General features: G+C 36.0%; 3 protein-coding genes across 3 annotated transcripts; all 3 read right to left on the bottom strand.

Moving 5' to 3' along the window:
* Nucleotides 1-3277: 3277 nt before the first annotated feature.
* Nucleotides 3278-3652, bottom strand: LOC128229859 (probable serine/threonine-protein kinase fhkB). Its single transcript, XM_052941738.1, has one exon. The coding sequence runs from the start codon at nucleotides 3650-3652 to the stop codon at nucleotides 3278-3280; it is 375 nt and encodes a 124-aa protein (XP_052797698.1).
* A 119-nt stretch (nucleotides 3653-3771) lies between these two features.
* On the bottom strand, nucleotides 3772-4878 carry LOC128229857 (GATA zinc finger domain-containing protein 14-like). The gene is made up of 2 exons (XM_052941736.1): nucleotides 4804-4878; nucleotides 3772-4659 (listed from the first exon to the last, which is right to left on the bottom strand). Exons 1-2 carry the CDS (start codon nucleotides 4876-4878, stop codon nucleotides 3772-3774), a joined length of 963 nt encoding a protein of 320 aa, XP_052797696.1.
* Nucleotides 4879-5370: 492 nt separating this feature from the next.
* LOC128231794 (C-factor-like) lies at nucleotides 5371-9259 on the bottom strand. Its single transcript, XM_052944991.1, has 5 exons — nucleotides 8737-9259; nucleotides 7787-7838; nucleotides 7309-7499; nucleotides 6859-7002; nucleotides 5371-6349 (listed from the first exon to the last, which is right to left on the bottom strand). The coding sequence occupies exons 1-5, from the start codon at nucleotides 8866-8868 to the stop codon at nucleotides 6122-6124; spliced, it is 747 nt and encodes a 248-aa protein (XP_052800951.1). The 5' UTR covers nucleotides 8869-9259; the 3' UTR covers nucleotides 5371-6121.
* Nucleotides 9260-12002: the final 2743 nt, after the last annotated feature.

The raw sequence follows: 12002 nt of genomic DNA, 5'->3' as shown, positions 1-12002 counted from the left end.
AAACTGCTAACTGCTTCGTTTACAATCACTCGTATCTATCATATTGATATGTGCTCTTAACAGTAATGGAAAATGTTCCCATTTATATTCAGATAATGAAGCGTAGGCATGATTGTTTTTCAAAAGGTGATATTATTATTATTATTATTATTATTATTATTATTATTATTATTGTTGTTGTTATTATTATATTATTATTATTATTATTATTATTATTATTATTATTATTATTATTATTATTATTATTATTATTTGCAAAAAAGTAAAATCTTCAAAATGTTAAGAAAGATATGGTGTGAAGTATGTCAGTTAATGCTTTTTTATGGGGAGAAAATCAGATTTGGTGAGTTGATTTAGAAGGTCGATGTATTTTGGATTTATAATCGCGTTCGGTATGATTCAGTTGGAAGTAAACATTGCATCTAAATTTGCATCTAAAACGGCAGTCTCGGTTTTATTCAAACGGTTCTTAGACAACCGCGCTGTCAAAGAGCCCAGTAGAGAAGGCTTCAGTGGTATTGCATTTTTATGAATATTTGAACTATTTTTATACTAGAATGCAGGAAATCACTAAATATTAATTTATTTACGCATGTTTAATTTTAAAATATTTATACGTACTATGATTGTGTTTTTACAATGCGATGATCAAGTTGGATATATTCAACTTATGAATGTCAAACGTCTTAAGCATCTAGTCCAACTTTGTCGATCGGGCGCCCGCACGTTAAAATCGTTAATCAAGTTTACCACATAGAGGAGTTAGTTGTGGTCCAGGATGTCTAAGGAGAAACGCAATGGTCCAGGATGTACCACAGCAGGCAAACGTTTCCGCGTCGAGCAGAAGTGAGATGGCGTCTGTGAACATGCATCTTGCGGTTTACGGACCTTACTGCGGACTTTACCTTTGGCATTTGTTCTACATTTTGGTTCCTAGGGTCGAATACATTTTCGGCTTCATTGATGAAATAAATGCACGAATGATTAATTAATTGATTCATTCATTTTTGAGAGAACATTTATTCATTTAGTAATATATGTATTTTAACATGTTTGGTCATTTTCGAACAGTTTTGTTTCATCTCTGCTCTTTTGTTCTTTTGTGATCGCGCAATGGGGTTGCGTACTATGAAAGTATCCGCTCTCTCACCATTTTTCATAAGAACCTAACACTTGGTTACAATGCTTATTGGCAGCAAAATGCTAAAATTAAAATTTTATTGCCTTTTGATTATCAGAGTTTTACCGAATTGTCATTTTCCATTCCCTTAATTGATCATTTTCCAACTGACCATTACCAGCATTGGTTACAATATGTATGGGCATACTTTTCTTCATAAGTGAATATGCTTTTTAATTTAAGTTTTTATTCTGCATCTGTCTTGAATTCAAACAATATTTTGTGCCATTGTATTGTTGTTCCACTATTCAAGAACTGTGTTTTTAGGCCACCGAATACACTGTTTTTTAGAACATGTAGCTAACCTTACATTAACTCGCATGCCAGAAAATCAATGTCTTCGGATTACTTGGCTTCCTGTCAGACGAAGATTTTTACCTGCACACTTTCTTACACCATCTTAGACCAAAGAAAATGCTTATAATATCTCCTCCCTTTTTATATGCCTGTGTAGATTTTGTTTCATGTCCTGTGCGCGTATGTATTTTCTGATTGTCCAAGCATTATTTTGCTTCAGGTATTTCACCGTTTTGGCAAGACGCTCTAACTTTATCGTGACAACAATCTCGGAATTTTCAAGGATCTTATTCTGTAGTTCTTAGCCTGGTTATCATACTAATTAGTCTATAATACTGCACAAATAGTTCCTGTAACGGCGGAATGTGGGTATACACTAACAAACGTTAGTGCGCTATTGTAGTGTAACGACAACACTTGGTAAAAGTCATGCTCAACACTTTTGCGGTGATTCCAAAGAGAAATGATCTATAATTAGATTATATTGAAAGGTATTTAAACAAGGCTAGTTTGTGGTCTGATCGAGGGCAAATTGAGCTATAATGCTGTGTATCAAAATAACGTAGGCAAGTGGATATGCCGAATGATTTTGTTTGTAATATATTTTTAATGTATATAGTTTTTATACATAAAGAGAAAGCTGAAAATAAATATTTTGGCTAATTTGGGTCTGACTATGCATTCGGAAGTGATGTTTATATTTTTTCCAATGTTTACATAAAAATGTTAACTTGGACACATTTAAGGACGCCGGGAAGCGGGTGTCGGATGCGGACTCTCCGTTAGTGAAATATTGTTTTCTTCACAACTCTTATTTTAAAGTTCATTAATTCATATCCCTTTGATAAATAACGATTGTCAAATATTTATGGAATACAAGACGTGGTACGTCTCGTTGTGTGTCTCGTTGTGTGCATTATTGTGCGTATTGTTGTGTGTCCCGGTTTGTGTCTCGATGTTTGTCTCGTTGTGCACATCGATGTCCTAAGTTTTGTGTTTGTCGTTGATTGTCTCGTTGTTTGTTGCGTTGTGCACATAATTGTGCATAGTGCTGTCTGTCCCGATTTGTGTCTCGGTGTGTGTATCGTAGTGCCCAATATTGTGTCTAGTGTTGTGTATCCCAGTTTGTATCTCGTTGTGTGTTTTGTTGTGTGTATCATTGTGTGTAGTGTTGTGTATTTCGGTGTGTGTCTCGTTGTGTGAATCATAGTGCGCATCATTGTGCGTTGTGTTGAGTGTCCCGGTGTGTGTCTCGTGTGTATCGTAGGGCCCATCACTGTGTGTAGTGTTGTGTTGTCGGTGTTATGAATTGGTGTTGTGTATCGTAGTGCCCATCATTGTGCATAGTGTTGTGTTCGGTGTTATGTATCGGTGTATGTATCAAAGTGCGCATCATTGTGTTTAGTGGTGTGTGTTCGGTGTTATGTATCGAAGTATGTATCGAAGTGCGCATCATTGTACAAACTGTTGTGTGATCGGTGTTATGTATCGGTGTGTGTATCGTTATGTGCCTCATTGTGCGTAGTGGTGTGTATCCCGGTGTGTTTCGCGCTGTGTGTCTTGTTTTTTGCGCATCATTTTACCAAGTGTTATATCCCGGTGTGATTCTCATCGTGTGTTTAGTATCGCGCATCATTGTTTGTAGTGTTTCGTATCCTGTTGTGTGTCTCGCTGTGTGTCTCGCTGTGTGTATAGTTGTGTGTCTCGCAGTGTGTTTCATTGTGTGTTGCGCTGTGCGCATTATTGTGCGTAGTGTTGGTGTACTGATGTTGTGCCTCGTTGTGTGTCTCGTTGTTCGCATCATTGTGCGTATTGTTGTGTGTCCCGATGTTGTGCCTCGTTGTGTGTCTCGTTGTCGGCATCATTGTGCGTAGTGTTGGTGTCCCGATGTTGTGCCTCGTTGTGTGTCTCGTTGTCGGCATCATTGTGCGTAGTGTTGGTGTCCCGATGTTGTGCCTCGTTGTGTGTCTCGTTGTCGGCATCATTGTGCAAAGTGTTGGTGTCCCGATATTGTGCCTCGTTGTGTGTCTCGTTGTCGGCATCATTGTGCAAAGTGTTGTGTGTCTCGTTGTCGGCATCATTGTGCGTAGTGTTGTGTGTCTCGTTGTCGGCATCATTGTGCGTGTCGTTGTGTGTCCCGATGTTGTGTCTCGTTGTGTGTCTCGTTGTCGGCATTATTGTGCAAAGTGTTGGTGTCCCGATATTGTGCCTCGTTGTGTGTCTCGTTGTCGGCATCATTGTGCAAAGTGTTGGTGTCCCGATATTGTGCCTCGTTGTGTGTCTCGTTGTCGGCATCATTGTGCAAAGTGTTGTGTGTCCCGATATTGTGCCTCGTTGTGTGTCTCGTTGTCGGCATCATTGTGCAAAGTGTTGGTGTCCCGATATTGTGTCTCGTTGTGTGTCTCGTTGTCGGCATCATTGTGCAAAGTGTTGGTGTCCCGATATTGTGCCTCGTTGTGTGTCTCGTTGTCGGCATCATTGTGCAAAGTGTTGGTGTCCCGATGTTGTGCCTCGTTGTGTGTCTCGTTGTCGGCATCATTGTGCAAAGTGTTGGTGTCCCGATATTGTGCCTCGTTGTGTGTCTCGTTGTCGGCATCATTGTGCAAAGTGTTGGTGTCCCGATGTTGTGCCTCGGTGTGTGTCTCGTTGTCGGCATCATTGTGCAAAGTGTTGGTGTCCCGATATTGTGCTTCGTTGTGTGTCTCGTTGTCGGCATCATTGTGCAAAGTGTTGGTGTCCCGATGTTGTGCCTCGTTGTGTGTCTCGTTGTCGGCATCATTGTGCAAAGTGTTGGTGTCCCGATATTGTGCCTCGTTGTGTGTCTCGTTGTCGGCATCATTGTTCGTAGTGTTGGTGTCCCGATGATGTGCCTCGTTGTGTGTCTCGTTGTCGGCATCATTGTGCGTAGTGTTGGTGTCCCGATGTTGTGCCTCGTTGTGTGTCTCGTTGTCGGCATCATTGTGCGTAGTGTTGGTGTCCCGATGTTGTGCCTCGTTGTGTGTCTCGTTGTCGGCATCATTGTGCGTAGTGTTGGTGTCCCGATGTTGTGCCTCGTTGTGTGTCTCGTTGTCGGCATCATTGTGCGTAATGTTGTGTATCCTGGTGTGTGTCTCGTTGTGAATCTCATTCTGCACATCATTGTGCGTACTAGGGCGTGTCCAAGTATGTTTCTTATTGTGTGTCTAGTAGAGCGCATCATAGTGCGTAATGTTGAATGACACGGTGTGTCTCGTTGTGTGTCTCGTTGTGCGCATCATTGAGCGTAGTATTGTTTGGCCCCGTGTGTGTCTCATTGTGTGTCTCGTTTTGTGCATCATTGTGCGTACTGTTGTGTGTCCTGGGTGTGTATCGCTGTGTGCATCATTGTGCGAAGTGTTGTGTGTCCTGGGTGTGTGTCTCATCGTGTGTCTCTTTGTGTGCCTCATTGAGCGCATCACTGTGCGTAGTGTTTTGTTTCCTGTTGTGTGTCTTGCTTTTTGTATCGTTGTGTGTCTGTTTTTTTTATCCCTGTGCCTTCAACTATACTCAAACTTAAGGTTCTTGAGCTTGGCTTATCCATGAAGCTAATGCGTTTGTAATTGTGATTCGTTTGTATGCATTTATTACTTACCCTTAATTGTTATCGAAGTAAGCTAGCAACATATTTTCCTCGGTTCTCCCTCGAAAATAACAAACTGATTTTGAACAAGCTAAAACATGTACTTTGCATGTCAATTACACGTTTTCCTCAATTCATAAAGACTTTTCCCAGACAAGCTTCTGTCTAGAAACTATGGAAGATAGGCAATCACCGAAAGACTTTTCCCAGACAAGCTTCAAATATATGCTTTGACTTAGGCCAGAATAAATAATGATTTGTATAGTTTGCATGTCGATGACAAAGTTTTACGAAGTACATATTAAATTGATTTATTGTAATAATAAAACGGTCATTTGCTGATTTAAATAGTTGTTTAGTTCATTTACAAATATCAAAATAATTAACTTCTGTTAAAAACCGATTATTAAGGGGAATGTTAAAGCAATGCAATTTACCCAGTATCCCTAAAACTACTCTGATTATGTGCATTGGTAGCATTGACAAAACAGATAAACAAACAAGAAACCCAAAGCACCTGACAACAAATTTGGTGATGGTCAGATAAGCAACATCATGAGTTCAATAAGAGTTTGAATATATTTTAAAACTATCAACCACAATGTTATACTTGTTTTCAAACATTAAAAGTTCGAAATTCTATGCAAGACATCAACAGACGCAGCTGTAAAGGTTTAAGTGTGAATATATACAGTTCTATCGTGTTTGGAAAAAGGGTAACATGCATAAAATTTACACATTTAAGTGATTTTAAAATATGACATGAACAGGTATATAACATATTAAACCAGTAGGGTTTCTTTACTTCATATATTATAAGTTTTCACGTTTCGTAAAATCTAAAAATTCAAACAAATACCCTTATTTATTGAAACTTGTAAACATGAATCCTTGTAGACTCGGCCTCACGGCGGCGTCTTATAATAATGGCAAAACTACACTAGCATGATTGATCTGTTCAAACAATTAAAGTACGTCATCATAGTATAAGGTACTCCTTTAAAACGAACGAAGTATAACTATTGCATCATCAATACAAATACAGATCAGAACGGCATAACTCTTCCGCTAAAATGGTACAATTTTCCAGTATAATCCTCGCTCTGAAAGGTTGCCATTAGGTCTATGAGTTTTCTCGCCATCTCGTCAGTTTCCATGGTAGCCCTTGTTCCTCCCATGTCTGTCTTCAGCCATCCTGGGTGAACTGCCGCAACTAGAATGTTGTCCTTCTTCAAATCGACACTCAGGTTCTTTGTTATCATATTCAGAGCAGCCTTGAGAAATAAATCATATATGGCTAACTGTTTCATGCTATTGTAATGGTGGTACAGTATGCTTCAAGATCAATACTCATTAAGTCTTAAATTCAATCTACAATTATATATGAAATTTATGATAAAATATTAGTTCTTTTCTGAAAGATTATTTATAATGTGTTGAAGTCAATAGTGCTAAAATGTTGTACTATTCCTTATTTTTTTGTATAATGCAAGAAAATATGATAACATATCCGTATTTATAATGTATGTGTGGTGTTCCCTTTATATGTGAATATCATTGTCGTACACCAGGGTGATGATGCTATGTGTATGTTAGATTTATCATTATTAATGCTCTGATTATGAGAATGGTGAATATAGAGGGGTGAAAGCGAAAAGGTTCTATCTGCTTCTTTATTTAATGTCACTTAGAACCTTTTCGCATTCACCCCTCGATATGTAATGTAATGGAATTAAGATTATCTTTGACCTTTGCTTATATCATTGGCAGCATTGATTTTTACCTTTGATGTTCTGTAGGGATAACCTCCACCGGAGTCGTTCTCAGTTATGGAGGCCACACCAGTACTGATGTTAATTATCGCCGCATTTGTTACAGACAAGCAGCCTCCTCGTGACGCCGCAGACCGAAGCAGCGGAAGGAAAGCCTACAATTTGAAACAACGATCAAACTCGATTAAGTAATGTGCATTAGTCTTAAAACACAGTTTCAAGTGAAGACATTTTTTATTCTAAAAAAGGATTTAATTTTTTATTAGATTCAGATTAAAGCCTTATGGAACGAATTTCATAAAAGATTATCCATGAATGTTATTCTTGTTTTTCTTCTTATTGATAACGATTATATTCAAAGATTTTGAACTAAGTGTATTTACTCCCTGTATGACAAATATATTTAGTAAATAATTTAAGCCTATTGATATTTTTGAAAAGCGAAAGCAACAACTTCTTACCTTTGAAACCATTAATGGACCAAGCGCATTTATTCTAAAGTTGTCGATCATCGATTCTTGGTTGACTTTCTCTAGATTGTCGCCACATGCAACAGCAGCATTGTTAAGAAGAATATTCAGTCCTTGGCCTTCACCCATTTTTTCTTGGACAACCTTGACTGTTTCTTCAAGTTTACTCGTGTCGTTTAGATCTAAAAATAATTATTGCATGAATAAGGTAGTTGTTTTCCTATAGGAAATTAACAAACATAAATACTCCAAATATCTTAAACGTTACAGTTTAATCACATATCTTTTAGCCAGATTGCTGTGAATGTAATTAAAAATATCGGATCACTTACAAAATCATAAATGAAAAAGAACACAAAATACACCAAATCGCAAAAAACTATGCTTTGCTTGAGACTGTTACAAGGGACTTAAAATGTTCGAGAAATTGGGACTAGTATGAACATTGGAATCGCTAGATAGATCTTACCTATAAAGATCACTGTCAAGTTTTTGTGAATCTTTTGTAGCTCATGTAAAGCCTATAAAAATAAAAAGTAAAACACAGTCTTTTGAAACAACTCAAAATTTATATAAATCATGTAAGTATGTTAAATCTCAATACTATTCAACATTTCTACGGACTGTGTTACGGAGGAACAAATAATGCTGTATAATTGAGGGGTTTGAGCGTTGTAAATGCCTCATCTTTTTTTCTTTTATTCAACAAATCTTTCAAAGATCTTTCGTCTATTTACAAATTTATTCATTTAATACGCATTAAAATTCACACATTTAAACTTTAAACAGGGAAAGAAATTTAAATGGTAGAAATGACACTCTTTCAAGCGTTTTACATCCTGGTTTAATGACAAATCATCTTAATCCTCGATTATATGCACAGAGACGGATTCGGTGTAAATATCTTATAACGGTATTTTAAAGGAGAGGTTTTGAAATAATACAATTTAGAACATGAACCCCAAAATATACCGATTTCATCGGAATAAGCTCAGTTGTTACAATTGTCGGCGGTTCGATGAAAACGAATCTTAAAGTGTGCGACTAGTGAAAGAGTTAATTATTGCATAATGACATTGACATTATTGTTAAACGACAATGTCTGTATGTTTGCTTTTATTAAAAGATATTCTTCGCTCATTAAGAAACATGGTGCTTTTATGTCGAAGAAGTCCCCCCGCGCCAACGATGAATGCTCTTAGGAGGATTTTAGTTTTGTTCTAGTTTTTGTTCTGTGTTCAACTGATGTTGCAATAATTACGAACCAAGGAGGCTTAGGATACACACTAATTAAACGAGTTAAAGTGCAGGCAAATAATTTAACAGTTGTATTTATAAGATCAAATATTTTGATAATTACAAGTTATTATTTTCAACTGTACATGAACGTTGAAAATAAACGTCTCTATGATTTCTTACCTCTGCTTTGTCTGGATTTCTGCATCCTGCAAACACGTGTTTTGGAGAGTTAGGAAGGGACAGAAACTGTTTCACGAACTCCAGTCCAAGACCTCGGTTAGCTCCAGTCACAAGTACACTGTTCACCTCCATTCTTGAAACAAACGTTACTTAACACTTCTATAACCCTTTAAACCTAAATGCTTCTTTGTTTAATGTGAAAGTTTCCGACCAATATTTACATTCCTATATCTTAATTTCGTCGAATTAGTGTCTCACTCAAATTATCCTTAATGTTTTGTTCTCTAAAAGGATGATAAAATCCCCGTGATTTTCCTCAATTTGCAAAGCGTGTATCACCTGTTCCTATTTTGTAAATTTAAAATGTTATTTGCATTGATAAACTCAATGGATTTATGTCGACTTTTGTTGTAAAGCAGTAGTAGTCCTATATTTGTGATTCGATTCAGTAACCACACTTAGCTTAAGGTCTGTCCTAATTCATGCACTAGAAAACAAATACTACATTTGAACATGTATACAATGGACTGAAGTAAAGCATGAATACGACACGGCATGATCGTATTCGACGCGGAAGTTTTTATTAACTTAATGGATTGTACTTAAATGAAATTGCTTATTTAAAGGAAAGGTATCTCATTTCGGCGTAATTCACAATCCTGTAAAATTAAATCTTGTTTAAACGCATTCATTTTGTTTCGTATTTCATCACTTATGGAAAAGCGCTCGGAAATGTTAAAAAGGGATTGTAGTCAAATATATTTCATGTAATATATAGTGTTATTGTTTTGACATTTACACATATTTGATCTTCTTCTTCATACAATAGGTCATTAATAAGCCTAATAAGATAAATGTTCATTTTTGAAGCTTGTTTTCATTTTATATATATTTAATTTTACCCGTTTTTAACACTTTTCAGATTGTTTTACCGCAGTTTTGTGAGTGCCGTGTGTTAACTGTAAAAAGTCGACTCGCACTTACATTTAATGTTGTCATAATTTCCAGTTTTACATAGATTGAGAATAGTAGTCTTTACTTTACATAATTGTAGCCTTGTTGAATATCTTTTTATACAAAGGTTTTAGTACATTTTTCTAGTCACTCAGTGTTGGTTTCAATCACTCACTTTATATGACTGAATAAGTAATCACTGATTTGCGAGGACCCTACTCTAGAAAACATCTATTTAGATCTGCAACTCGAAGTAAGGGAAGATATATTGAATATCAATCTTAATGATAAACGTGATAATTTTGATTTTAAAATAATTAAGTACCAATTTTAAGATGGCGATGTTTCTAGTTCACCATCATATGGTGCTTTTATTGAACATTTGATAAGATTCGCTAGAATATGTACTGATGTCAAAACTTTCAGCTCTCGCAGTAAACTTATGACGGAAAACTTCTAAACAGGGTTTCAGATATTTTAAATAAAAGAAAACTTTCTTAAAATCTGTTAATGGTCATTATAATATTATTTCAAAGTCCAATAGTAGTCTTAAATCGCTGATTGCTAATAGTAATGCTTACCCCGATTTTTATGGTGTTTTAAAGGAAATTCGTAAAACTAAAATGTTTCCAGCAGGTAGTTCGGCAGATAGACTCAATGAATTGCTTGGATTTTATTTAAACTGTGGATATAACGGCAATACTTTGTCGAGTAATTGCCTTCTAGTTTTTGAAGATGAATTCCTCAAACAAAATATAAGGTCGGATATAGCGTCATAGCATAACTAAACTTTCAGTCCTTTGAATTTATGTAAATTTTGCAGATTCAAGTTATCTTTAAAACCGTCTTTGAATGGCTAGGAATGTTCCGGTATATGACGTCTCTTTCTTTCAACTATTTTAAATAGGTAATTATTTGGAAGAAAAGTTAAGTTAATACATGTCGGTTTAATTTTTGATAATGTTTTCTTTATTTGTTCCCAGTTTTATTATGATGATGCTTTTTATTATGAAACTCTATGATCATAGTTTCAACCAATTACTGCATCGTATCTTTGAAAAATTAGGTACTTTGAATTGTATTCCTTCGTCTGCAGATATGGTTGGGATCCCTAATCATTAAAATACTATGGGTTTACCTATTAGTTTATTATTATTTGATTTATTATTAAATTTCCTCAAGTTAAGGCATACTTTGATAAGATTTACCTTTTACGATTTTATTTTATTCAGGATTGTTGGGATTAGATTGAGGTTTGTGCACGTAAACTGGTTTAAACCCCCACTAAATTTACATTTTACTGACCGTTCCAAGCCGGTACCTAATAATTCTTGATAAAAACATACCTAGTTTTTAATATAGTACATATGCAATCTTGTTTGTGAAGTATTGTGCTGTTGTTCCATGTTTCATGTTTGTAAAAAACAATTATGTTGGCAATGGCGTTTACCTTGTGCCATTAAATGGGGTTTATGTTTGAACTTGTGGATACTGAGGTTGTTTATGTACTTTTTTACATAAATATTGTAATACTGTTTTAGTTTTGTAGCGATCAAGGTTAATTTAACTGTTACGGCAGCTATATCGGGTACTAAGCTTTTTTCTGTAGTTTTTCGCATAAGTATTAACAGCAGCTATATATCATTTTAAAGTATCTAGAATATGTGGGATTGATGTTTTTTGTTTTCCTTCCTTGGACGAACACATGCGCATGTACGATGGTGGTAATGTGTGTGTGTGTATGTGTGTGCGTGTGTGTGGGGGGGGGGTGCGCGTGTGCGTGTGCGTGTGAGAGTGGATGGATGGGGGAGGGTACTTTAAGGATGAGAAACAGTATTGATCAATGGTAGAAAAGGTTAATAGAGAAAATAGGCGGCTAAACAGTTCTCATTTCTTTGGCAAACACATCCACGTAGGCTCTTTGGGCAAACACAGGCACCTACAGTTCCCGTAAAAAATCATCCAAGTTTTGTAGCCCATATTGTTCGACATCATGATAAGAGTTCACATTTAAATGAAAGATTTCTATATCTCTTTTCGCTGAAAGGATAAATTGAATAGATGCTAACAGTGGTGTGCCAAAACACCACGTGATATAATAACTTAGTTTTGAGTTCAGTTCTAGAAAAATAATTGATAAAACAAATGTGTTTATTGTCAAATTTAAGGGATTTAGTAATAATTGTCTGACTTCCGTTTTCTTTCAAATCTTATTTTATAATAGTATTTTATTTACTGAAACGCGTATTTTTTCACATTAATTTTTTTGGAAAGAATAGCGGTTAAAACTGATGTTCCATATTGGTCAGTAA

This window comes from Mya arenaria, chromosome 4, assembly GCF_026914265.1.
Source record: "Mya arenaria isolate MELC-2E11 chromosome 4, ASM2691426v1".
Classification (NCBI taxonomy): Eukaryota; Metazoa; Mollusca; class Bivalvia; order Myida; family Myidae; genus Mya; species Mya arenaria.
The sequence above is the reverse complement of the archived record's forward strand: the minus strand, read 5'-3'. Positions and strand labels throughout refer to the sequence as shown.

Excerpts from the sequence above, each read along its gene's own strand:
- LOC128229857 (XM_052941736.1), bottom strand. The coding sequence starts at position 4,878 with ATGAGACACACACCCAGGACACACAACACTTCGCACAATGATGCACAC. Across the intron at positions 4,660-4,803 it reads CACACCCAGGACACACAACA|ACACACAATAAGAAACATAC; the intron begins GTACGCACAATG and ends GCGCTCTACTAG.
- LOC128229859 (XM_052941738.1), bottom strand. The coding sequence starts at position 3,652 with ATGCCGACAACGAGACACACAACGAGACACAACATCGGGACACACAAC.
- LOC128231794 (XM_052944991.1), bottom strand. The coding sequence starts at position 8,868 with ATGGAGGTGAACAGTGTACTTGTGACTGGAGCTAACCGAGGTCTTGGA. Across the intron at positions 7,500-7,786 it reads CTTGACAGTGATCTTTATAG|ATCTAAACGACACGAGTAAA; the intron begins GTAAGATCTATC and ends AATTATTTTTAG. Across the intron at positions 7,003-7,308 it reads GTCCATTAATGGTTTCAAAG|GCTTTCCTTCCGCTGCTTCG; the intron begins GTAAGAAGTTGT and ends TTCAAATTGTAG.